At 42.1% G+C, this 25,258-nt stretch overlaps 1 protein-coding gene across 9 annotated transcripts in view; it reads left to right on the forward strand.

Moving 5' to 3' along the window:
• Window positions 1-25,258, forward strand: part of MITF (melanocyte inducing transcription factor) — a 346,270-nt gene that overhangs the window by 109,726 nt on the left and 211,286 nt on the right. For 4 of the 9 annotated variants that reach the window (XM_079934782.1, XM_079934790.1, XM_079934793.1 and 1 more), the window contains exon 1: window positions 12,643-12,879. The exons of the other annotated variants lie outside the window; for them this stretch is intronic. In XM_079934782.1, coding sequence (XP_079790908.1) covers window positions 12,776-12,879 — 104 coding nt within the window. In that variant the 5' untranslated portion in view covers window positions 12,643-12,775. Of the gene's footprint in view, window positions 1-12,642; window positions 12,880-25,258 lie in introns of those variants that run through there. 9 annotated transcript variants of the gene reach the window in all.

Consider the following 25,258-nt stretch of genomic DNA (forward strand, 5'->3'; position numbering starts at 1 on the left):
CAGACACACACACACAGACAATGCAAAGTTTGTTTCTTAAATGAAAATAGAATTGACATATATTGTTTGCAATGTGCTTTTTTTCATGTAAAATTTATTTTGTACATCTTTCTATGTCTGCCCATAGAGCTCATTCTCACTGTCTCACTTGCATAGAGTTCAGCTGTAAGAATGCATAATAATTTAACTATAGCCTCTGTGCCATAGACCCAGTTTTCCAGAATAATGAAAAACATTGCAAAAAAATTCTTGTATATACATCTTCACATCTTTGTGAGAGTATTTCTGTAGTATAGATTCCTAGAAATGGAATTCGTATTCTTACTTTTTCCCCAGGTAACTGATTTGCAGTCCCCATTTCTTAGTTATTTGTGTGTCCTACTGAAATGGTAGCAGAGTACAAAGGGCTGAGCCATCCCAGGTGGCTGTGGATTGAAGGTACTCAAGATTCCTGCTTGATCAAACAGCTTAAATATTTAATTAATATTTTAGAAAACTTGATTTTATTAAGAAAACTTGATTTTCTGAGTCTGTAGCAGGTTGAAAGTGTGTTTGCTTTAATTGTCAGTCAGAGGGAAATATATCCCAGGAGGGTGTATGTCTCCACCACATCCTTTCCTCTAGTCTATTAGAGAGGCAGAGAAGTCTACTGTCTACTTCTCTGGTGATATGAAGGACAAGTAAGGCTGTCACTCAGAATGACTATGTTTACAGTGAAAAGAGATAAGGATCATTCCAAAAACTTCTTGTTTTTTGGTTATTCAAGATATCTGGATTACTAAAATACTAATGGTAAACTTGGTCTCAAAGGTGTCAAATGCTATTTATCCTCCCCTCCCATAAAGGCAGAAAACTGCCTCCAAATCAAAAGGTATCCCTTCTCAAGCCCTGCAGGTTAAGAATCCTCCCCCCAACCTCCCCCTGACCCCCGACCCAGGCAAAAATGTTTATAGAAGTCAAAGCAAAACGTATCCATACAGTAATAGAAACACAGTATCATACAGATGTATCTTTAAAAGGATTTTGAGTAGAAGAATCAAGATACAAGGGAATTCACGTTGTGTAATTTCTGATTATTTATCTATTGCTGCATAACAAATTACTCCAAAGCTTTTTGGTTTAATACAACAGAAATTATTTATCATTGCTCATGGTTTTTGTGGGTCAGAGATTTGGGAGTGGATTGGAGTGTTTCTGGCTCAGGGGTGCTCATGAAGTTGTAGCCAAATGCCCTTTGGGGCTACAGTCACCTGAAGGCTTGGCTTGGGCTGGGGGATCCATTTCTAAGGCGGTTCAATCATAAGGCTGGCTAGTTGGTGCTGGCTGTTGGTGGGAGACCTCAGTTCCTGTCCACATGGGCCTCTTCTAGTTTCCTCATGGTCCCCTCAGATTGAACAATCTGAAAGTACGCAGAAGTTGCAGTAAACTTTTTTGATAGCCTTAGAGTTTGGTCACACAAACCAGTCCTGATTCAATGTAGGGAGAGATCACCAGGAGACCAGGCTCACTGGGGGCCATCTTGGAAGCTGGTTAGCATAATTTCATTTATCTAAACCTCCCAAATAGGCAAGAATAAACTATATTGCTTAGGGTGGCATATTTAGGTGTTAAAACTATAGAAGAAGAAAAGAAGAAATGATTACTGTAAAAGTGGTTACGTCTTTGAGGGAAGAAGTTGTAAGTGGACAAAGATTATTATTTATAAAAGAATACATTTATGGGCTTCCCTGGTGGTGCAGTGGTTGAGAGTCCGCCTGTCGATGTAGGGGACACGGGTTCGTGCCCCGGTCCGGGAAGATCCCACATGCCGCGGAGCGGCTGGGCCCGTGAGCCATGGCCGCTGAGCCTGCACGTCCGGAGCCTGTGCTCCGCAACGGGAGAGGCCACAACAGTGAGAGGCCCGCGTACCGCAAAAAAAAAAAAAAAGAAAAAAAAAAAGAAAAAAGAATACATTTATGTTTTGTGTACTTTTCCAAACTGTAATTTATTACATAATTGCAAGAAAAGATCTTTAAAAAAAAAAGAGAGAATTGACATTGGAAACAAAGTGCTCTGTTCTCTTTTGTGCCTCAAACATAGATCAGTGGATACCTAAAGGCTAATTTAAGGTGTGGTCAAAAGAGGAACAGAAACAAGAATAGCAACAATCCACAGTAATAATAATATAAAATTAGCCAAGAGTTCTTACGAGTTCCAGACAATATAAAGCAAAGTGCATTATACTGATTTCCTTATTTAATTCTCACTAACACCAATTTGGTTCTATCACCCCATTTTTACATAAAAGGAAATTGAGATTTGGGTGATTTAGGTATCTTACTTAAGGTCACACAGCTGGTTAGTGGTGGAGCTAGAGAATAGAGCCAGCCAGTAGGCCCTTCTGATGCAGAAAAGGAGGTCAGACTATTACTATACCTTTAAACCTATTTTTGCTTAAATTGAACAAACTCTGGAAACCTTTAGTGAATCAGTCAACTAGTCTTTCTCAGTATGTGAGTGGCACAGAGTAAGTACTACACAGATATTTTTTAAATGAATAAAGAAATAAAGATTTATTTATTTTACTTATTTCACAAAAGTCTTGTGTGGAGTGTGTCATATGCCATTCACTGGTCTATGTGTTTTACAAGTATTAATTCCTTTGTGGTCCACTCTAGTTCATCACTAAGAAACAAGTCCTTGGGGACCGCCCCTCCTTTTTGCTCCTAGGCCAGAAGTTTTCTATTTTTCCAGCTACTTGACTTCGATCCCTGGGGCTTGATATTTTAGCATACTACCTTGGCAAACCAATTCAACAGCAGTGCATTGAGTCTTTACTCCTCACTGGGTTCTAGGGGGAAATAAAGATGAATATATTTTCATCTGCAACCTGACAAATGAGTCCTTGTCTTTTAAAACTTTCTGACACTATTTTGTGCTAACATGGTTGGGAACGTCAAATCCCTTGAGGTTTACCCCAGCCACCTTCACAACAGGAAATGTGCATGTATCTTGGCTTATTTTGGTTTTAGTTCCTTTAATAAGTGCTAAATGATTCATTCGGTTATTTTCCAGCATGATATTTTTCCAGATCTCCCACTAGCAAGTCTGAATGTGTCCACTTGTTGCTCTAATGAAGAGATCGCAGCTTCCTTATCAGGAATGCTACTGGGATACAGGCTAAATTCTGCTCTGATAAATCAGTTCAGACTAGGATAGAGCATTAGTGATGGAGAAGAAATTAGTTCTTTTGTTCCATCAGTATTTGCCCATGTACAAATGGACACTGTGGAAAACCTTCTAAAAATTCATTTTCACTTGCAATATCCTTGCTCTCATTACAAAAAGAAACAATGTGAGTTTGCTAAAAAAACATACTTTCTTTTACTTGATGGCTAACCCATTCATTTATTCAATAGACAGTTCTTAAACATCCGTTGTGGGCATGGTTGCAGCCCTCTGGGAGCTCACAGTCTGGGCAGGGAGAGGGGTGCGTTGGCTGTGTGTGTGTGGTGGTGATGGGAGTAGGGTTGTGGGGTGGTGGGAGCTGTGTACAGAAGGTTAAGCAGAAAATTACAATACAGGGTACTGGAGATAGTGTATCTAGGAAACTTAGGGATGGGGCCCTTAAACCAACAGGGAACTTGATGAAGGTTGGCAGGGTAGAGCAAGGCTTCCTGGAGATAACGTCTGAGCTCAGTCTTAAAGGCTAAAGAAGTGTGTAGGCAAAAGAGGAGAGAAAGGTGCTCCAGACAGAGAGAAATGGACTGGCATATTCCAGGAGCTTCAGCAGTTTGGGGTCACTGGAGCTACTTAATATGGAAGTCAAGGAGTGATCTCAGAGGAGGTCCAGAGGGGTAGGAAGATCCAGGACACGGAGAGCTGGGTATCCAACGTTAAAGGGCCTGGTCTTTATTCTGGAGCAATGGGGATCCTAAAATTTTAAACTAGGGAAAGGACAAGATGAGATTTGTATTCTAGAAAGAGCCCTCTTGAAAAAATTTCAAAAGCATGCCTGCTTTTTGGCCTAGCAATTCAATTTCTAGGCGATTATTGTGGATGGGAGCAAAGATTTAGTTACTAGGTTAGGAGCGAAATTACCTGTAATAGTGAAAAATGGAAAACAATCTAAAGGTCCAGCAATACAGAAATTAGAAAAATAAGTTCTAGTAAATTTACTGAATGGAAAGTATATTTTAAAAACATTAACATGATGTTATAGACAAGGAAAGCCACTTATAATACTACATGAAAGGGAAAAGTAGGTGATGAAGTGGTATATTTAGTATGATCTCCTTCTGAATATTTATTGAAATTATATATATGATATATATATTTATATATCATATATATATATATACCTAGGTACAAATATCTCTGGATAGTGGTATTATGGGTGTTTAAAATTCTTTCCCTGTTACTTATCTGTATTTTCTAATGAAAAAAATTATTACTTTTCTATAAGAAAAATATGTTTTAAATATTTTACATACAAGCCAGTAACCTCACTTTGGTAGCTGTTTATAGGAATTCAGAGAAGCAGAAATGCCCACTTTGGAGTGTATATCTCCTCTTTCTGCTATATTATCTTATGGAATGTTTGGTGTTCTCCTTCTTACTTCAGTTCCTGTGGCCGAAGATAACTTGGAACAAGAATGAAAGCATGACTTTCACTGATAGCTCTGCATTGGGTTTAGAGTCAAAGTCCAGACGAGGGTCAAACCACTCTTCCTCCATTGCCTTGATAACTGTGGGGTGACAGTCACCTGCTGCCACAGCCTGGCTTTGGGCCTCATGAGCTATAAAAGACACTTCTTCTTAAAAAATTTTTAAAATTTTTTTCTAATTTTAAAAATTGAAGTAGATTTATACAGTATTAATTTTAAAAGTACAACGTAGTGATTCGATATTTTATAGATTATATTCCATTTAAAGTTGTTACAAAATGTTGGCTGTATTCCCTATAAAAGCCACTTCTTTGCTTTGAATCTCTCCTTGACGAAATTTTAGTCAGTCTCCTCTGAATCCTCTTCCCAGCCAGGCCTTGACTTTTGGACTTCCACTTGCATTGACCAGTTTTAGCAAGAATCCTGTCAAGTCAGTTTAACCAGCACCTCCCACCCTCAATATCTGATCACCTTTTTCATCCCCGCCATCCCCCAGGAAATATCTGATTACCCGAGCCTGCCTTCAGCAAGAATCCTGTTAGGTCAGTTTAAGCCAAGAATTACACTACACTTTTAGTAATCTTCTACCCACTGACCACATTCCGCACCCCAATACAGATTCTGTTTCTTGGATATAAACCCCCACCTTTCCTTGTTGTATTTGAAGTTGAGCCCAATATCTTTCCTCTACTGCAAAACCCCACCCATTGCAATAGTTCCTACACCTATGGCGATAGTCCCCCTGAATAAAGTTGGGCTTACTGTTCTTCAATAAGTGTCAGAATAATCTTTTCTTTAACAGTTCTTAACAAGGTAAAACTCTCCCCAGACCCATTGCCCAGCTCTTAACCCTGGTGACTCTTCAATTGCTCCATTGCAATCAGCTTCATATCCAAGCTTCACAAATTTTGCATTGGATTATTTATTAATAATAAATATTAAATAATAATAAAATAAATATTAAATAAATAAAATTAAAATTAAATAAATAAATAAAATAAATAAATAAAATAAAAATTAAATAATAATAAAATTTATTATTAATAATAAATATTTTCATTATTTTCTCAAATCAGAACTCAGATAAAGTCTGCAAAATGTATTTCAGTGATATGTCTTTTTTTTTCCAGATCATTTTTAAAATCAAGATGTAATTCACATATCTGTCTTTTAAATCTTTAAAAGCCTGTACCAGTTCCTCCTTCCCCTTTATTTCATGCTATTTGTTTTTTGAAGATTTCTCAATGTCTTGTAGAATTTCTCAATATCTGGGTTTGTCTTACTGAATCCTTGTGGTATTATTAACATATTTCTCTCTCATTTTTTTTCTGTGAATTGGTGGTAGTTTTCATATTTTATACCTTAGATTTCTTCTTTCCTTCCTTTCTTCCTTCCTTTCTTTCTTTCCTTCTTTCTTTTTCTTTCTCTCTCTTCCTTCCTCCCTCCCTCCCTTCCTGCCCCCCTTCCTTCCTTCCACTTTCTTTCTTTCTTCCTTTCTTTTCTCCTCCAAGAACTCATCTCTTTCTTGCCCTCAGTGGTTGCTCCTTTTTCAGACACTTGTAGTATTTACCTGTCTATCACTTTATTTATCCATGAAATCATTTTCATTCCTATTCCTAAAAAGGCAGGGACCACGTCCTGAGTACAGGGAATACAGGTGGCTCATCATTGCTATTTCCCCTGTATCTAGCACATAATGTGGCTGGCACAGAATAGGTGCTCCATAAATAGTTGTTAAGATAAATGAATATAAAAGTATAAATCACACACCGGTTATCACTGCCCAGCATTTGCTGCCTTGGGTATGGTTTCTCATTGTGTTGCAAACCTTGACTCAACTCCTGGACTTCAAGCCACTTGAGGGCAGGAAGGAAGTCAAACACATTCTTGTAGTCTGGGTACCTAACACAATGCCATGTTCATAAGCAGTGCATGTTCAATGCATATTAAAATGGGGACCCTTGCCTATTTATCTTTGCTGGATTTTTAAAAAATTTAATTAAATTAATTTATTATACAGCAGGTTTTTAATAGTTATCTGTTTTATACATATTAGTGTATATATGTCAATCCCAATCTCCCAATTCATCCCACCACCACCAACTCCCACCACTTTCCCCCCTTGGTGTCCATATATTTGTTCTCTACATCTGTGTCTCTATTTCTGCCTTGCAAACTGGTTCATCTGTACCATTTTTCTAGATTCCACATCTATGCGTTAATGTACGACATTTGTTTTTCTCTTTCTGATTTACTTCCTCTGTATGACAGTCTCTAGATCCATCCATGTCTCTAAAAATGACCCAGTTTCGTTCCTTTCTATGGCTGAGTAATATTCCATTGTATATATGTACCACTTCTTCTTTATCCATTTGTCTATTGATGGGCATTTAGGTTGCTTCCATGACCTGGCTATTGTAAATAGTGCTGCAATGAACATTGGGGTGCATGTATCGTTTTGAATTATGGTTTTCTCTGGGTATATGCCCAGTAGTGGGATTGCTGGGTCATATGGTAATTCTATTTTTAGTTTTTTAAGGAACCTCCATACTGTTCTGCATAGTGGCTGTATCAATTTACATTCCTACCAACAGTGCAAGAGGGTTCCCTTTTCTCCATACCCTCTCCAGCATTTATTGTTTGTAGACTTTTTGATGATGGCCATTCTAACCGGTGTGAGGTGATACCTCATTGTAGTTTTAATTTGCATTTCTCTAATAATTAGTGATGTTGAGCAGCTTTTCACATGCTTCTTGGCCATCTGGTATGTCTTCTTTGGAGAAATGTCTATTTAGGTCTTCTGCCCATTTTTGGATTGGGTTGTTTGTTTTTTTAATTGAGCTACATGAGCTGTTTACATATTTTGGAGATTAATCCTTTGTCCGTTGATTTGTTTGCAAATATTTTCTCCCATTCTGAGGGTTGTCTTTTCGTCTTGTTTGTAGTTTCCTGTGGTGTGCAAAAGATTTTAAGTTTCATTAGGTCCCATTTGTTTATTTTTGTTTTTATTTCCGTTACTCTAGGAAGTGGATCAAAAAAGATCTTGCTGTGATTTATGTCAAAGAGTGTTCTTCCTATGTCTTCCTCTAAGAGTTTTATAGTGTCCTGTCTTACATTTAGATCTTTAATACATTTTGAGTTTATTTTTGTATATGGTGTTAGGGAGTGTTCTAATTTCATTCTTTTACATGTAGCTGTTCAGTTTTCCCAGCACCACTTATTGAAGAGACTGTCTTTTCTCCATTGTATATCCTTGCTTCCTTTGTTATAGATTAGTTGACCATAGGTGCGAGGGTTTATCTCTGGGCTTTCGATCCTGTTCCATTGATCTATATTTCTGTTTTTGTGCCAGTACCATATTGTCTTGATTACTGTAGCTTTGTAGTAGAATCTGAAGTACAGGAGTCTGATTCCTCCAGCTCCATTTTTTTCCCTCAAGACTGCTTTGGCTCTTCAAAGTCTTTTGTGTCTCCATACAGATTTTAAGATTTTTTTGTTCTAGTTCTGTAAAAATGCTACTGGTAATTTGATAGGGATTTCATTGAATCTGTAGATCGCTTTGGGTAGTATAGTCATTTTCACAATATTGATTCTGTCAATCCAAGAACATGGTATATTTCTCCATCTGTTTGTGTCATCTTTGATTTCTTTCATCAGTGTCTTATAGTGTTCTGAGTACAGTTCTTTTACCTCCTTAGGTAGGTTTACTTCTAGGTATTTTATTCTTTTTGTTGCGATGGTGAATGGGATGGTTTCCTTAATTTCTCTTTCTGATCTTTCATTGTTAGTGTATAGAAATGCAAGAGATTTCTATGCATTAATTTTGTATCCTGCAGCTTTACCAAATTCATTGATTAGCTCTAGTAGTTTTCTGGTGTCATCTTTAGGATTCTGTATGTATAGTACCATGTCATCTGCAAACATTGTTAGTTTTACTTCTTCTTTCCCAATTTGTGTTCTGTTTATTTCTTTTTCTTCTCTGATTGCTGTGGCTAGGATTTCCAAAACTATGTTGAATAATAGTGGCAAGAGTGGACATCCTTGTCTTGTTCCTGATCTTAGAGGAAATGCTTTCAGTTTTTCACCATTGAGAATATTTGCTGTGGGTTTGTTGTATATGGCCTTTATTATGTTGAGGTAGATTCCCTCTATGCCCACTTTCTGGAGAGTTTTTATCATAAATGGGTATTGTATTTTGTCAAAAGTTTTTCTGCATCTATTGAGATGATCATATGGTTTTTATTCTTCAGTTTGTTAATATGGTGTATCCCATTGATTGAGTTGCATATATTGAAGAATCATTGCAAACCTGGGATAAATCCCACTTGATCATGGTATCCTTTTAATGTGTTGTTGGATTCTGTTTGCTAGTATTTTGTTGAAGATTTTTGCTCTATATTCATCAGTGATATTGGTCTGTAATTTTCTTTTTCTGTAGTATCTTTGTCTGGTTTTGGTAGGAGGGTGATTGTGGCCTTGTAGAATGAGTTTGGGAGTGTTCCTTCCTCTGCAATTTTTTGGAAGAGTTCGAGAAGGATGGGTGTTAGTTCTTCTCTGAATGTTTGATGGAATTCATCTGTGAAGCCATCTGGTCCTGGACTTTTGTTTGTTGGAAGATTTTTAATCACAGTTTCAATTTCAGTGCTTGTGATCGGTCTTTTCATATTTCTGTTTCTTCCTGGATCAGTCTTGGAAGGTTATACCTTTCTAAGAATTTGTCCATTTCTTCCAGGTTGTCCATTTTATTGGCATAGAGTTGCTTGTAGTAGTCTCTTATGATGCTTTGTATTTCTGTGGTGTCCGTTGCAACTTCTCCTGTTTCACTTCTAATTTTATTGATTTGAGTCCTCTCTCTCTTTTTCTTGATGAGTCTGGCTAAAGGTTTATCAACTTTGTTTATCTTCTCAAAGAACCAGCTTTTAGTTGTATTGATCTTTGCTATAGTTTTCTTTGTTTCTATTTCATTTATTTCTGCTCTGATCTTTATGATTTCTTTCCCCTTGCTGGATTTTTAAGTGCTCCAGTAAGAGGTCCATGTGACAAATGTGTATAAAAAGTAAAGTATTACATAAATATAGGTCATATTATTAATGACAATAATTACAGTCTCTAGCCATTGCCTTGGTGCTTTTAACAGGCATGGTCCTTGGTTGAAATGTATGGAGCTATTAATCTTCATCACCTTTTTAAAAGAAGAGGCATCTACTCCTAGGGTTTAATTCACTAATGAAGAGGGATTACAGGGGTCATCTGCCAGGGGGCCATCCCCAACTTTTTGTTACATGAATTAATGGTATGGAAGTCCACAGAAAACTGTCCATTAAATGGAGTAAAAGGTTTTTAAGGTAATTACTCAAAGCTCTTTTGGTTGCAAGTGACAGAAGCGTAAACCAAAACAGTTCCACTAAAAAGAAAAAAAATTTTTGGTTCATATATCTGAAAAGTCCAAGGATATCTGGTTTCAGGTATGGTTGGAACAGGGAGCTGAAACAATGTTATTGTTGTTTTCTATTTCTCAGTTTTGCTTGTTTCCGCTTCTCTTTGATTGTTGATCTTGTCTCATTCTCTCTCGTTTTTGATCAGCTTCCCTTTGGGGCCATAAGTAATAAGCTCTAGCGTTCCTTCCATCCAGCACTGTGCTTCCAAGAATCAGACAGTCTTCCCCAGTTGCCCTAGAAGAAAAGTCCCAAGGAGGACTTCTAGTCATGTTAGGGTACTGTGTCCATCCCTAAAGGAATCACCATGCTAGGAAAATGGACCCACTGGTGGCTCAGGACTAGTCACATATCCATTCCCACTGGGTAGCGATGGCACTGCCATCAGTAACCCTACTATAGGTAATGGAAGAGTAGGACGAACCAAGAGTAGGATGAGATCAGAAGAAAAGGTGTAGGGGAAAAAATAACAGCTTTCTCTGTGTACCTATGGGCAAGCTTACTTAGTTGGAGCTAAGTTCAGGTGTGTTAGCTTTTCTGACAGTTTTTTCCCCTTTGGGTTTGGTCCCTTAGGTCTAGCAGTCACTATTGGATATAATGACAAAATGGACTGTTTCATTATAGTTCTAAAGAGGTTATAAACTACAGTTCTAACTGAAGTCCTTGATAGCCTTTAAAGGTCAACAGACCAAAATTATGCACAAGAATCTTGTTTTCATCTACATTTTCTGGGGAGAGGGTCCATAGCTTTCCTCACATTAAAAGGCTTCTGGTGAACTAGAAGATTAAGAAGACTCCAGTGTTTCTCAACGCGGGTACCAATGATATTTGGACAAGACAGTTTGTCATTGTGCAAGATGTATAGCATCTCTGGCCCATACCCCTTAAATGCCTGTAATACCCCAAACTTATTATGATAATCAACCCCTTCTACCACATTCCAACCACCTACAGTTGAGAAACAAGATGAGACTAGGAGTCTAGACTCAATGTTTCCTGCATGTTTTACATTTCCTCTCCCTTCTGGCAGAGAATAACACTTTTTTTTTTTTTAAACTTTTAACATCTAATTTCCAGCAGTCTCTATCATGGAATCTGGGATCCCATATTCATGAGCACAAAAAGCCTATTTTTCTTAGGAAGGTTCATGTTCTGTCATATTTTAATGGTATGGACCTAATGTGAACTTAAAAATGCCTCATGTGAGGCAAACTAGCAAACAGCCAACTCCTGGGAGGTGCCCATTATTAGTCTAGCCTCCTTAGAGTTTTCTCCCAGGGTGATCATTTAATTTATTACTTTTGAAAGGACAAACTCACAGATGAAGTGTTAGTCTGAAAGGTATATCTTCAAGATCTAATAAATAAAACTGACCATTGAGCAGCATTTTTATAGATTACAAATCACTCTCTTGCATTTGACCTTGCAACAGCTTCAAAAAACAAGTTTGCCAATCTCCTCCTTTACAGATGAAGAAATTAAGGCTTCTAGGAATCAAGTGACAAGCTGACGATTACACAGCACTTTAGAGAAGGACTCGGGATTTCAACTGTGGGTCTTAGAACTTTAAAAGCCACCCTCTAACTCTCTACTTCCTCCCTGATGCCTCAAAACACTTTTAAAAGGAGGAAAACACTCTACTGAAACTAATCAGAGGGAAAGACTGGAAGTTCAAACGAGCCATAACAGAGCCTGTTAATCTGTTACCTAAATGAGTGCCGGGAAGGTGGGGTGGGGGTGGGGGGTTGACGCTTGTACATTTCACGATCCCCACAACTGCACGTCTGAAATGTCAGGACAATCTCATTTGAACTCCCAGCCAACTGAGAAATTAAAAGCAGACAGTGACGACGCTGTTTTGTAACTTCGTGCGTTTTAAAATTAACCGCACCTTTCAAGTACCGCTTTAGATTAGAAGTGGCTAATTGGATAAAGGGGAGAGTCATCCAGATGGCTGAACAGTATTGTAAAAGCCCAGATTGAGTTAGTTACGGAAAAGGAACGCACAAGAACACTTGCTACAGTACTGTTTTACTTACAAAGTGAAGGAAAGTTCCTCCACTCAGTTCCAAACCGAGGACAAGTGGATTTGTCGCAGCAGCGCTGGGAAGCATGTAGCCTGACAGAAAGTCTTATTTTAAGGGAGGCTTGAAGGCTGAAACTTTTCAGTGTCAAAACCCTTTTTTTAAAAAAATAAGGACTTGGCGTGCCCTCGCGAATGTGTGAGCTGGGAGGAGGAGTGATGGTAGGAGAGCAGGGCTGAGTCCGTTCTTATTAATATTAAATAGCCACGTCTGTACCGTTGAAGCAAGTGGCGAGAGAGGAGGGACAGGAGCTGCTGACATTGACAATGAATCCAAACAGGAGTTGCACTAGCGGTGTCTACCACGTTGCCTCTGCCCTCGCTTGGCCTTCTGGGAATTGTAGTTTTAGGGGCAGCGGCTTTCCTGGCAAGCCGGGAGTACCCCGCCCGGCAGGGACTACAGATCCCAGGCGGCGCCGGGCAGCCGCCCCTCCCGCCTGGGTGCGAGTGTAAACTCCGGGCGCCTGGGTTGGCGGCCGCCGCGGGCCAGCGGGCTGAGCTCTGCACTGCGCGGGGGCGCACCGCTCGGGGGACCCAGGCCCCGCCACCTCCCCTCCGGCCCCAGGCTCGCTTCTCACTTTGGAGCAGTGGGAGGACGGGAAGCGGGAGCCATGCAGTCGGAATCGGGGATCGTGCCGGATTTCGAAGTCGGGGAGGAGTTTCACGAAGAGCCCAAAACCTATTACGAACTCAAGAGTCAACCTCTGAAGAGCAGGTGAGTGGTGACAGCTGGAGGGAGGCGCGGCCGGCGGCTAGGGAACCCCGCGCCTCCCACCCTGGGGCGAGGAAAGCCGCTCGCCGGGGCTCTGGGACAAGGACCCCGTGCCCTTGCCCCGGGGCAGAGGGCGAACTGATCCCCCGCAGTTGGGGGCCGTGACCGCTGGGCCGGTGCGCTAACGGGGTTCTCCGCCCAGGCGCACTTTGGGGGCGCGGCGGGCAGCCCGGGACGGGCCGCGCGGACGAGGGGACCCTCGGTTGGGGATACCAGCTGCTGAGAGCTGTTGGGGGCTGGGGAGTGCCGCGGCGCGGAGGTGGGGGAGGAGGAGCGCCGGGCCCGGACGCTGTCCGGATGGGAAGGAGGAAAAAGAGTTTCGAGTGAATCCTTTTCCTGAATATCCCAGTGGGCTGAACACTTGGAGAGGGAGAGCTTGGGGTGGATCGAGCGCGATGTTAGAGGGAAGCAATTAGTTCCTGTGTTGTTGCCTCTTAGGAGTCCGACCACCCCTCTGGGAAAACCCGCCCCAGGCGGCCTCCAGGTGAGGTTTCCCAAGGCCCGCCCCTCACCTTCCCGGCCGCTGCACCCCAGCGCGGGAGGGGCGGGGGGTGGCGAGCAGCCGGAGGGGGGTGGCGGGAGCGGGGGGGCGTGTCTCCTCGTCCAGCTTGAACTCCTCGGGCTATAGGGTTCCGTTCAAATGCAGGCCTTCCCTGGAGGGGAAGAAGCTTTCAGATGGAGGGTTTGGGGAGTGTCCCCTGTTGGGCAGCGACAAGTGTTTAATTCTCTGGGGATTTAAAAAACTTTTTGGGAGAGGAATGAAGACATCTGCTGTTCTGGCGCCCACCCCTAGTGCCCACTTCCTATGCTGGCTCCGTTCCCACTCGTCCATCGGAACGGGTTGGGTGTCTTCCTTTTTCTCTGCCCTGTGGCTACTCAGGACATTTCCAATGTTTACTAAGAGGGAGATGGTCATTTGAGGCCGTGAGTAGAGAGGGTTTAGTTCCACCTCTCTCAGTGTGAGGTAAGATGAGGCTGAAACTGGAAGGTTCTGCAGTGCTTCTGCACCCTTCTCAGACCTTCCTTCCCGCCCCTCTCGGTGGGTAGGGCCTGGGTGAAGGGCCCTGGCTGGCCGAGGGGAGGAGGGTCCAGAAATCAGGGTGAATCAAGAGAGACAGCTGAATCAGGAGTGAGGTGGTGTGATCTTAGCTGCTGGGGCACATGGCTCTGGTACTTGATCTAGTGGAAAGTGTAGCCAGGTTTGCTTCTTTCGGGGCTGTGTGAGAGTCTGAATCCACTTCGGGGAAGAAAATGTGGGAACAGCGCACCCACTGACTGGGTGGCTGAAGCAGCCTCTTGGCAGATGCTTAACAGAGATTGGAAGGAAACCTCCTGTGCAGTTAGTTGCCTAAAACCAGCCTTTAGTTGATGGTTTCTCTTCATAATGGCTGTTTTGTGTGTGAGCCTAGATTGTGTGCATTGGGGGTTGGGGGTGTGGAGTAATAGTGTGTAAAGGGTATTGTTGGTTATGCTCATTGGGGCTTTATCTGCATTCGGCTGAAGGGACCAGTGTTTTACCGAGCAGTCTCTGCTTTTGCTTCTATAAGCAAATGCTTACATGGCCAGAATGAGGGTGTGTGTGTGTGTGTGTGTGTGTGTGTGTGTGTGTGTGTGTGTGTGTGGTCCTGAAAGAAATAACCGGACTGTTTGGAACCTTTTTGATGGTAGCTGATAAATAATATAAATGAGTTTGAGAGAGCGAGGAAAATACCATCTGGAAAAACCCAAGTGAATGTCATGAAACTCACGTTGGAGGATTTGGGGCCTGTTCTTTTTCAGAGTCGGCAAAAAAAAAAAAAAAGAAGAAGAAAAAGGGTTGAACGTCCTCAGGAGCTAGCTTGCACGTGTAAAGAAAAATTCGGGGATGTGGGAAGCTCTGGCTTCACACGTTGAAGCTGGAAACAGGTGCGGGACAGAACTGGTGTGCAGAGGAAGGCTAAATTAAAAACGCTGTAAAACTTGTCTGTGGAGCAGACACATGCTCTTTGAAATAAACCAGTGAAATAAAATCTGTGAATAAATATATGGGGTTGGCAAAATTTCCGTATAGTACTGTTTTCCACAGTTGTCTAATGTACTGTCATCAACATCTGTTGTATGACTCTACAAGGGCTGCACGTTCAGGGCCTCCTCGTGGCTTTTTGTCGTTAAGTCTTTGCCGGGGCACCTCCCTTTTTTTAATTTTGCTTAGAAAAAGTTGAAATTGGAAGGTGAAGACTGCTGCAACTATTTTGTCTCTCAGTTTTATTTTCTGGATTGTCTCTTGGAGTTGAAAATATGTCTAGAATCTGCCCACTTGTCACCAACTCCTCTGCCTCCACTTTGGTTCAAACTGCCACCCGCCCTCACCTGGGTGACTGTCCCTTACCTGGTCTCCTGCCTTCGTCCTTACCCGCTTTCAGTGGTTTTTTCACACAGGAGCCAAAATGTTCCTGTTAAAACTGGTGTTCAACCTAGGAGTGATTTGCCCCCCAGGTGTCATTTGGCAATGTCTGGAGACATTTTTGGTTGCCACAATGGATGGGGGTTGCTACTGGCCTCTACTAAGTAGAGGCCAGAGATGCTGCTAAACATTCTCGAGTACACAGGACAGCCCCACAATGAAGAATTATCTGACCCCAAATTGTCACTGCTGAGGTTGAGAAACCCCGTGTTAAAATGTGTTACATCATGTCATTCTCTCCTCAGAACCCTCAAAACACTCCAGTAGCTCCTAATATCAGTAAAACTCGAGACCCTTAAAATGGTACCAGGCAGATTGTATGGGAAAGCTTCCTGTCTGCTCTCACTGTATCTCCTGCTGCCACTCTCCTGGCTCCCTCTGCTCCAGCCAGTGTCCTCACCATTCCCGGAATACTCCAGACCCTTCCACCTCTGGGCCTTTGTATGTTGTACTTGCTGACCCCTCTTTCTGTCTTTGTCCAGAGAGCAATAGCATTCGTTCCTTCCCCAACCAACTTCACATCTTCCTTTAAATGTCATTCCCACCGAGCCTACTTGACCACGCTCTATGCAGTGGCTCTCCCTCCAAACTCTCAGTCTTCCTCGCCCTGCTCTGTTTTTTTCCATAGTACTTACATTATAACATAGTTTATACTTTTCTAATGTGTTACATTTATGATATGTTTCTCCACACTAGACTGCAGGGTCCAAGGGGGCAGGGACTTCTGTCTCTTCCTTGTTTACTGTGGTGTCCCCAGAGCCTAGAACAGAGTTTCTCAACCTCAGTGCTGTTGACACTTTGGACCGGATAGCTCTTTGATGTGGGGCTATCCTGGGCATTGCAGGATATTTAACAGCATCCCAGGCCTCCACCTGCTAGAGGCCAGTAGCTCCCCTCCCTCAGCTGTGACAACCAAATTTGTCTGCAGACACCACCAATGTCCACGGGGGACAGACTCACCCCTGTTGCAGGTTGACTGGCCTAGGACAATGCCTGGCCCAATAGTGTTTTGTCGTTTGAATATGTGTTGCTTTGTCCCTTTGCATCCCACTCAGGATGGGGGGTTTGGTTCTGGTTTCTTTTAAAATAGGTATCCACCAGGGTCTGTCCAAAGAGGAGTTTTATATTCTTCATTTGGGCTAAGCTCAGATGTGCAGGTGTTTGATGAGGAGAGACAGTTTCATTCCTAACCCAGACCTCCTGGCCTTTAGGAGTGTGAAGCTGATGGATTTACATGATGGGAACCCCGTGTTGTTCACAGGGACGGGCAAAGCTGTGTCGTACGGTGGAAGACACACACTATGAGAAAAGGTTCTCATGAAGAACTGTTTGCAGTTTGGTTCCTCCCCAAAGGTTTTTGAAACATTTGTGTGTTCTCCTGGGAATGAGCCCTGAATGGTGGGTGGCAGAGGAAGAGTGCCGAATATGAGGGGGTGAACCCAGAGTTCACACGTTGGCACAGTCGGGTCAGGGTCAGATGTGGAACTGTTGAATGGGCTCCTAGCAGGGAAGGGACTCTGTCGGGCTTTGGGTCCTGAAAAAAAAGCATTAAAAACTATGGTAGCATCTTTCAGGTTCATGGTTCTTTTGTTTCATTTACGCGGTGCTAAATTCTGTGATTTTGTAGCTGCTAATGCCCTTTTCCTGGGCAGACTTCAGAATTGGCTTAATCTAATTCCAGTTTCTCCTCTACTCAAAGTTTTAATAACGGTTTAGATAATGGTTATTTAACTTCCCACAAATAAGAAATGGGAATGAAAGTATTAGGTTTATAATGGCAGGACGAGATACAGCAGTGTTTCTCAAATGCTGATTCAAAGAGGTGTGTGTGAAGCAGTCACAGGTTTGTGTCGAAATGATAAAGAAAAAAGCTGTTGTGTCACATGCACGCTCACACACACGTATTTCTATGCAAGGCTACTGTCATTTCTTGGACTTATTCTGAGATTTTTCCCTCCTGTCTTCCTACTAAACATACCCTTTCGTTTATGAAATGATAATCCATTCTTGGCAAGACAACTGTCCATCTTTTATTGATTTCTGAAAGTTTTCTTGATTTTTTTATCTGTCCAATCTGCAGGGAGCTACTTTGCTTGGAGATTAAGAGCATTGTTCTGGCATTTCTGTCTGTCCCTAACAAGCTGGGTGACCTTGGGGAGGCTGGGTGACCTTTAACCTCAGTTTCTTCATCTGGCAAGTGGGGGGGCCTGCCTCCTAGTAGGAGTCTTAAGGACATTAACTGTGATATTGGCTATGGAAAAGTATTAGCATGGTGCTGGGCACATGGTAAGTGCTCCGTAAATGTTAGCAGATGTTGTTCTTGTTGTTATTTCTTTAGTACTTAGCAGAGAGTCCTGACCTTCCAGAAAGGGTTCGCGTTTGGTTGACTCTGGCTTTCTTCTCTAAGGCCAGTGTTTTTATGCCATAAAATTACCCCACGTTTGGTAAAACCCTTTTTGCTTTCCTCCTAATGAGGTGCTGCAGATAAATCTTTCACATTTTATAATTTTGATCGAGTCCTTGACAGTTTCTTTCTGCTGGTTTAAAAAAAAAACAGTTGTGGTGTCAGCACATACATACAAATTCATATGCAACATATATGTGTTGCGTACATGCAAATGAATACCAATAAACCCAACTAACGTTAACTGAGGCCACACTGTGTGCCAGCCTCTGTTCTAAGTGTTTTTATGTGTGTTAACTTTATCTTGCAAAACCCACATAAAATGATAATAATAAATGAGAAAAATAGTGTTAATTATAATTTTGAAAACAGGTAAAACTTATGCAGTGCTTACTACATGCCAGGAATGATTCTGAATATTTTACTTGAATTAACGCAGTTAATTCTCACTTCAACCTTTGGTGTATGTATTTTTATTATTCTCATTTTACAGAGAAGAAAACTAAGGCGTAGTAAGTAGATGGGCCTGGATCTGGCTCTGGGCCCGTGCTCTCATGCGCTGGTCTGTGCTGCCACGTGCAAGGCGCGGGGCCTGCCCATGGGGAATCATGCTGCACCTTCTCCAAAACTTGCCTCAGTGGGGTGAGGGAAAGAGAACATGTAGATCCAGCCAGCCAAACAGGATGGAGTGTGATCACCGTGGGGCGTGGGCATCAGCAATGGGAATTTAATAGAGGAAGGGAAATTGAGGCTCAATTTTGTCACTGAATAAGCATATTCGATTTGGCCTTGAAGGTCGAGCAATACTCAAATATATTTCTTTATAACATTAAATAAAATGTTAGACGCCTTGGAAGGCATAAGCTTAAAACAGACTTTTAGGATTTCTGATTGCCTTTTATATTTCTAACCAGAATCCCAGCTCTTCCTTGTGGTCTTTGGGCACCTGGGGTGGCGGAGACTGGATGCATGTGGACAGGTTCAGAAGTAGCTGTGCTTAAGTGCTGTGCCCATGGCTTTGCCACTTAACACCCGTGTCTGCGTTCAAGACAAGATGCTTAGCCTGTTGGAGTCTCGATTTCTTTACCTGTAAAGTGGGATCAGTAGAACCGTCCTCTTAGGGTTGGTGAAGTTTTAAAAGTGAGAAAACACATGTAAAAGTGCTTTGCAGGGTGCCTAGCACATGTTAGTAGGTAATATCAGTTCCTTCTCTTCTACTTTACCATGATTGCAATTTTCCCCCTCCTTATAACAACAATAAAGCATGTACAGAATTACGTATCTGAAGCAAAATAGACAAGATTGGGGTGCCTTAACCTGGCAGGTGTTCAGATCTTATTATGCAAATTGCTTGTGTGATATGATTAGATGGAAAACTTGATTAAAGTGGAATTCTAAGTGTTGGTTTTGTGTGTTATTGGAGATTTCCTTTTCCTGAGTACTGCTATTTATAGAATTATTTAAGTGTATGTATGTGTGTGTGTTTTTAATTCCCTTTTGAGTTCTGCAGGGCAGTTTGCACAGGCTGATGTTTATATCTGCTCCAGTTGTGCAAGAAGTGGAAAATATCCTTTTTTTAGAACAGGTCACATGTGCTTACTGTCAGGAATAGGACCTCAGTGTAAAAAAATGTATCTTGGGACAAATCAAAGTTACTAAATTTCTGCTTCCAACTGCTTTGTTTCAGAACTGGCAGTATTAGGATAAATAATAGGGGGGGAAAAAACTCTGGCTAAATGTTTTTTTGTCATTTTTCAAGGACAGTAAGCAAGAGTTTCATTTATTTTGTGTGTGTGTTTTACGTATGAAACGTACTTTGCTGTTAGGTCCATCTCATCAAACTAAATTATAAAAATATGTTTGACTCATCTCCAAATATGCATTATTTGAAGAAAATAGTCCAGAAGATGGGTCAAAGATAGTTAATGTAGTCACCACAGGCTTTTGAAATTGTAAAGACAAATGTGAAGTTTATAAGGAGGATTTTATGAGTCTGGTGAACACTGTGTACTTGAGGGCAAGGAATTAAAGCGAGCCATGAAGTCTGCATCTTTCCTGAGGCAGCTGAGGGCTGAGGGTGAGAGGACCTGCAGGCAGGTCTGGGATCTCTGTTGAAACTCGCACACCTCTTTCTGTTCCTGAGGACTTGGGGAGGAGGACCACGCTCCTCGTTTCTCTAGGTTGGGTCTTTTTTTTTTTTTTTGGTGGTACGCGGGCCTCTCACTGTTGTGGCCTCTCCCGTTGCGGAGCACAGGCTCCGGACGCGCAGGCTCAGCGGCCATGGCTCACGGGCCCAGCCGCTGCGCGGCATGTGGGATCTTCCCGGACCGGGGCACGAACCCATGTTCCCTGCATCGGCAGGCGGACTCCCAACCACTGCGCCACCAGGGAAGCCCTAGGTTGGGTCTTAAACATGGCCTCCTTCTTTCTTTGCTGCGTCTTTTCTTCCGTGACCTTTCTTGCACATCATGAAGAATAAAGACGTACACCTTTGGAGTGTTTACACAGAAGTTGAACCAGGGCAGGCTGAGAGGGATGCAGTGCTTTGGAGAGTGGTGATACCGGTGAGAGAAAGGCACACAAAGATATAAATGGTACCTCAAAGTCGTGAGCTCCTGTTGTCTTCCCTAAGTCATTTCTAAAACATCCCTCACTCACTTTCAGCAAAGGCAGTATCACTTTGGGGTCAGAAGGACCTGGATTTGTTTGTTTTTCTTCTCTTCCTTCCCTTCCTCCTTTCCCTCCTTACAACACTTATTTATTAAGTGCCTATCGTGTGACAGCTTTTCGCCAGCTGTAGGGAATCAAAAGTAGAACCAGACAGACTAGGTTCCTGCTAGTATGGTGCTCCTGTCTTGGAGGTGGGGGCATAGCTAATAATGAACTAAATAGATGAACAAGATAAGTTTTGGTGCTATGAAAACTAAATAGAATGTTATTGATAGAGTGTGACTGGGAAAGAAGGGGCTTTATTGGGTGGGTCTTTAAGAATGACCTCATGGAGGAGGTGATTTTGAGGCACTGAATGTCTGAGTTAAATGTGCAGATCTTGGTGCTGTCACTCATTAGCTGTGTGACTTTGGACAAGTTCGCCAACCTCTCTGAACCTGGGTTCCCTCCTCTGTAAAATGGAGCAATAGCTACCTTGGAAGGGTGCTGTGAAGATGAAAGGTAATGTGTGTAAAGAGTTAACAGTAGGCTTGACCTTTATAGTTGCTCAGGAAGACACATAGGACTGGTTTAAGGTAATTGTAAGGTAATATATGAATCGTAGAAGAAGAAATGCAGACATTAATCTTCCCCATAAGTGTTTATAACTTGGTCTTAAGTGTTTTCCTAATGTCAAGTGAGTCAGAGATGTATACTTGTCTTCATAAATCTACCCCTGGACTAAACATGGAGATGGGCCTTGTTATTTTTGTTATCCTTTCTTTCCTCCAGGATCATCTTACTCGAATTGTCCTCTTGCTCATCTCACTGTTGTTGCACTGAGGTCATTCAGGTCTGAGCATACTTCCCTTATGTTTAGTTTAGGAATGATTTTTGGCTGCATTTTGAATTACTTTTTGGCACAAGGGAGAGGTCCAAGTCATCTAGGATTAAACAGTAAAACCTGAGATTGATTTCACCAAAGACGCACACCACAAACAAATGACCCATGTAGAACTCCTGACTCCCAGTCCTGTGTTTCAGCCCCCAGATCACACGCTTCCTGTCTACACTGATGTGACAATGTCAGCGTTGGTGCAGAAAGGAAAAGAAGCCTCTTCTCCCACACACCACTTCGACCTTTCATTAACATTGACATCCACAGGCAATGGTGTGTTTTTAATTCGACCCTTTATGAAAGAAATCTTCAAAGCATTCGAATTTCAGTAGCTGTGTTCTTTAATTGAAGTGCCCACGGAGTGGTAACTTTCAAAAGGAAAAAATCCTGGGTCGTGTGGGAACAAATATTTTAAATCCAACCATAGTGAGTTGTAGGTTTAGGGAAGGCAGTGGTAGAATCATGTCTTTCTATAAGAAAATTGTGGGTTATTGAGCAATTTCAGGAAGGCATCTGTGGCCTGGGCCCTCCCCGCCCCCTCCCCAGAGTGGGGTAACTTGCTGACTCATTCACACACATTCCCCTATTTTCCCACATGGTCAAGGGCAGATGGGAAAGGTGTTGTCGCCACTGGTGGGAGCATGTGTAGCTGTTGTTTGTAGGATAGGTTTTCCTTCTGGGAAGCTTAACTTGCTTCCATGGGAAGAAGATTTGAGGCAGAGAAGATTTATTAAGCCCGGTGGTTAAGGTTGTATGTGAGATTAGGATAAAATAGACAGACAGGAATGCTATATTTACTTCGGTACCTTTATTGTGATATGTTCCTAAATATTAACTGGTTCTAAAAACCATGTTTTTCAAAACATACATTTTATTTTTATAACTGGTGATTTGAAACTTGGTTTAGGGAAGAGCACACAGAAATCCTAAAGATGATTTTCCTGTTTAATTTGGAATCTAGTACAGTCCCCATATAGTCTACCTGGGCACCTCAGTGAGATGTGGCCACCTTGTTCCTCTTGAGTGAGTCTGTCCCAAACAGCTGGAGATAGTATTCACAGACACACCAATACTGTAACAATCCCTTCTCCATCAAAAGGACTGGGTATATTTTTGTTCTATTTTTTTGCATTTGAAGTTTTTCACCAATGATGAAAAGGTATTATTTCAGGGTCAGCTTTGCTCTGTGGTATTACTAAGCCTGCATAATCACACCACCTAAATTTAGAATATTGGCACCTCAGCCAATAGAACACTTTGCAACAAATTTATAATACTTGGGGCAGAGAATGACTATGAATAAACATTAAAATAGTATTGGCCAGTTAGGGTCATTTACTTTCAAGGGAAAAGGATGACATCAACTATGCATTCTTGAAAATTCTATTTATTTTTCAAGGTAGAGTTTACAGTAGCTTATGTAAAACAGTCTCTAAAAATATAAGCAATTGGCACTATTCCTGGTGACATTCCAAATAAAAGTTGGCCCGTTTGCTGCAAAGAAGTGTACTTGGAGAGTAACTTGGAGAGGTTGGCCACTGGCTTGTGGTGTATTGACAATCGGTGGGTAGACTTTTTGGAACCACATCTTGCATCACCTTGGCATGGTCATTAATCCACTGGTCTTTAGGTAGATAAACACTAATCATGTGTTATCTAGATAAAGGCTAGATGTATAAATGCTAAACGATGGGGTCTTGGAATGCAGTTCTAATGATACTGATTGTGTGTGGATGTTTTAAATCCTTGTTGATTCAGAAATGAATGAGAGAGAGGATTTGATGGTGCTCGCTTGGTCATAGTAGCATAGTCACTAAGATGCATGCTTTAATGGTAGGGGGCTGAGTGGCAAGTACAGTTAATTGGGATTTGTTTCTGGGGTCAGCGATGCACAGGTCACTGCTGGCTTAGGGTATCCCTCTTGCTTACTCTTGGGTTCATATACCTGACATCTTTCTGATCAGATCTCACTGGCAGCCAGCTTCCCTTTGCTTATGCATTTCCCCTAGTGGACAGTAGAGGAAATGTATTTTGCCTGCCTGTAGTCACTTTTCCAAATTCTTATAACAACCCCTTCCCACATGCTTAGCCCACGTGCTTGAGTGTCATAGCTTTGGGGTGGAGAATTCGACACAGACTTAGGCACTCTTCTGTATCACAGGGATTGCTTTCAGGGAGTTACACGTTGACTGATGTCACGCATCCCAGGGATTTGCTTGGGTGCTAACAGAAAGAGAGTCTCCCTTTATTTCTGTTGATCTTGAACTTGGGAAGGTGTTGTGCTCGAGAATAAAGCCTTATCTCGGAGGCAGAGAAAAACAAAGCCCTTGTATTGGGTTAATGTTAGTTGCTATAAGGAAGTGGCAGGCGATAGTCACATAGGTAGTAGTTGCTGGTTGGCAGACAGCTTTCCTCCGTATGACAAATCAAGAACCCAGTCTCCGTCTATCTTCTGGTTCTGCCATTGCCTAGAACCCTGGCATCTTTTGTGTCTGGTGGTGGAAAGGAAGAGGAGAAGGCACAACTAGGGTCCCAAAGTGACAGGCATCACTCTTGCTCATATTCTTTTGGCAAGGACCAGGTTCATACCGAGATCTGGATGCAGGGGTGGGAACTGGGGAATAGAGACCCTAGCTGGGTGTCAACACCACTGTCCTAGAAAAGAGAACACCCTTCCCATGGATAGCTAACCTTCATTGCCATGGCCCTAGTAGTAGGATTTTGGCTTCTGGATCAAGTTGTGCCTATCTTTGGTTAGGTTTATCCTTGGAATTTTCTGTTATTTTATCAATAAATTCTTTTTCTGAGTAAAGACGGTTAATTTGGATTTCCTGCCACCTGAGTGGGGGCTGCCCGAGCTGATCCGTTCTCAGAATCCCACCTCTATGCAGTGCTTCCTATTCCAAGTTCATGGATTAAATCACTGCCCCACTTTCCAACAGCAACAGTACATCCGTCACTACCACCACCACCTTAGAGCAATGGTTTTCAAAATGTGGCCCGCAGACCAGCAGCTTCAGTGTCACTTAAAAACTTGTTTGAAATGCACGTTCTCGGACCCTACTCCAATGCCTCCTGAATTGGAAACTGTTGGTGGGGAGTCCCAGCAGTCTGTGTCTTTTAGCAAGTCCTCCAGGAGATGCTGATGCACACTCAAGTTTGCAAACTACTTCCCTAATGCTTTTACCATAAATCCTTTGTCTCCACATTAAATCGTTCCTGTTTTGGAATGAAAAATATCCTGGATTGGAGTGCATTTCGTAAAAAACGCCATGTTGCTTGTTATGGTCAGGCTAGAGATGATCATTGATAATAATCACTCACTGATTAAAAAAAAAAAAAAAAAAGGAAAATCCCCTCTAGAAAGTTAGCTATCAGATTTAGGTTAATGAAACCAGGTAGGATGCTTGGTTGTCCAGATGTGATCTCTAAATAAGAGACTTGGAGTTAAGCTAGCTGTACTACCATAAGGAGCCCTGGCCCAGATCTTGGAGGGTTGTAGTTTAATGGAGACTCACAAAGTGTGAAACTTGAAGCACACGGCAGTCACTTGACTGAATGATTTGGTGGAGAAACAGGGTAATGGTGGTTATGAGTGTGCCCACATGACCAAATTGTTTTTCACAAAATTTCTGCTGAATAAAATTTGAAATACGACTGTCAGCCTGTTTTCCCTTCTTAATGAATTCCAGACAGTTTGTAGAGTGTGGGAGCTTCCAAAACAGAGGGGCGGGGTGACTGCGACCAGGCAGCCTCTGTTTTGTCACATGTTAGGGTGTCCTGACATAACAGATCGTCTCCCTCATCCTGAATCTCACCAGGCCATCCTCATTTCAGGCGGAGAGGGAAGGGCAGGGTCAATGTTGTATCAGACAAGTAGGACCTATAGGGCAGTTCTGGACTCCTTACTTACCAGGGGATTCAGCCT

Source organism: Stenella coeruleoalba, assembly GCF_951394435.1.
Source record: "Stenella coeruleoalba genome assembly, chromosome: 10".
NCBI classification, from domain to species: Eukaryota; Metazoa; Chordata; class Mammalia; order Artiodactyla; family Delphinidae; genus Stenella; species Stenella coeruleoalba.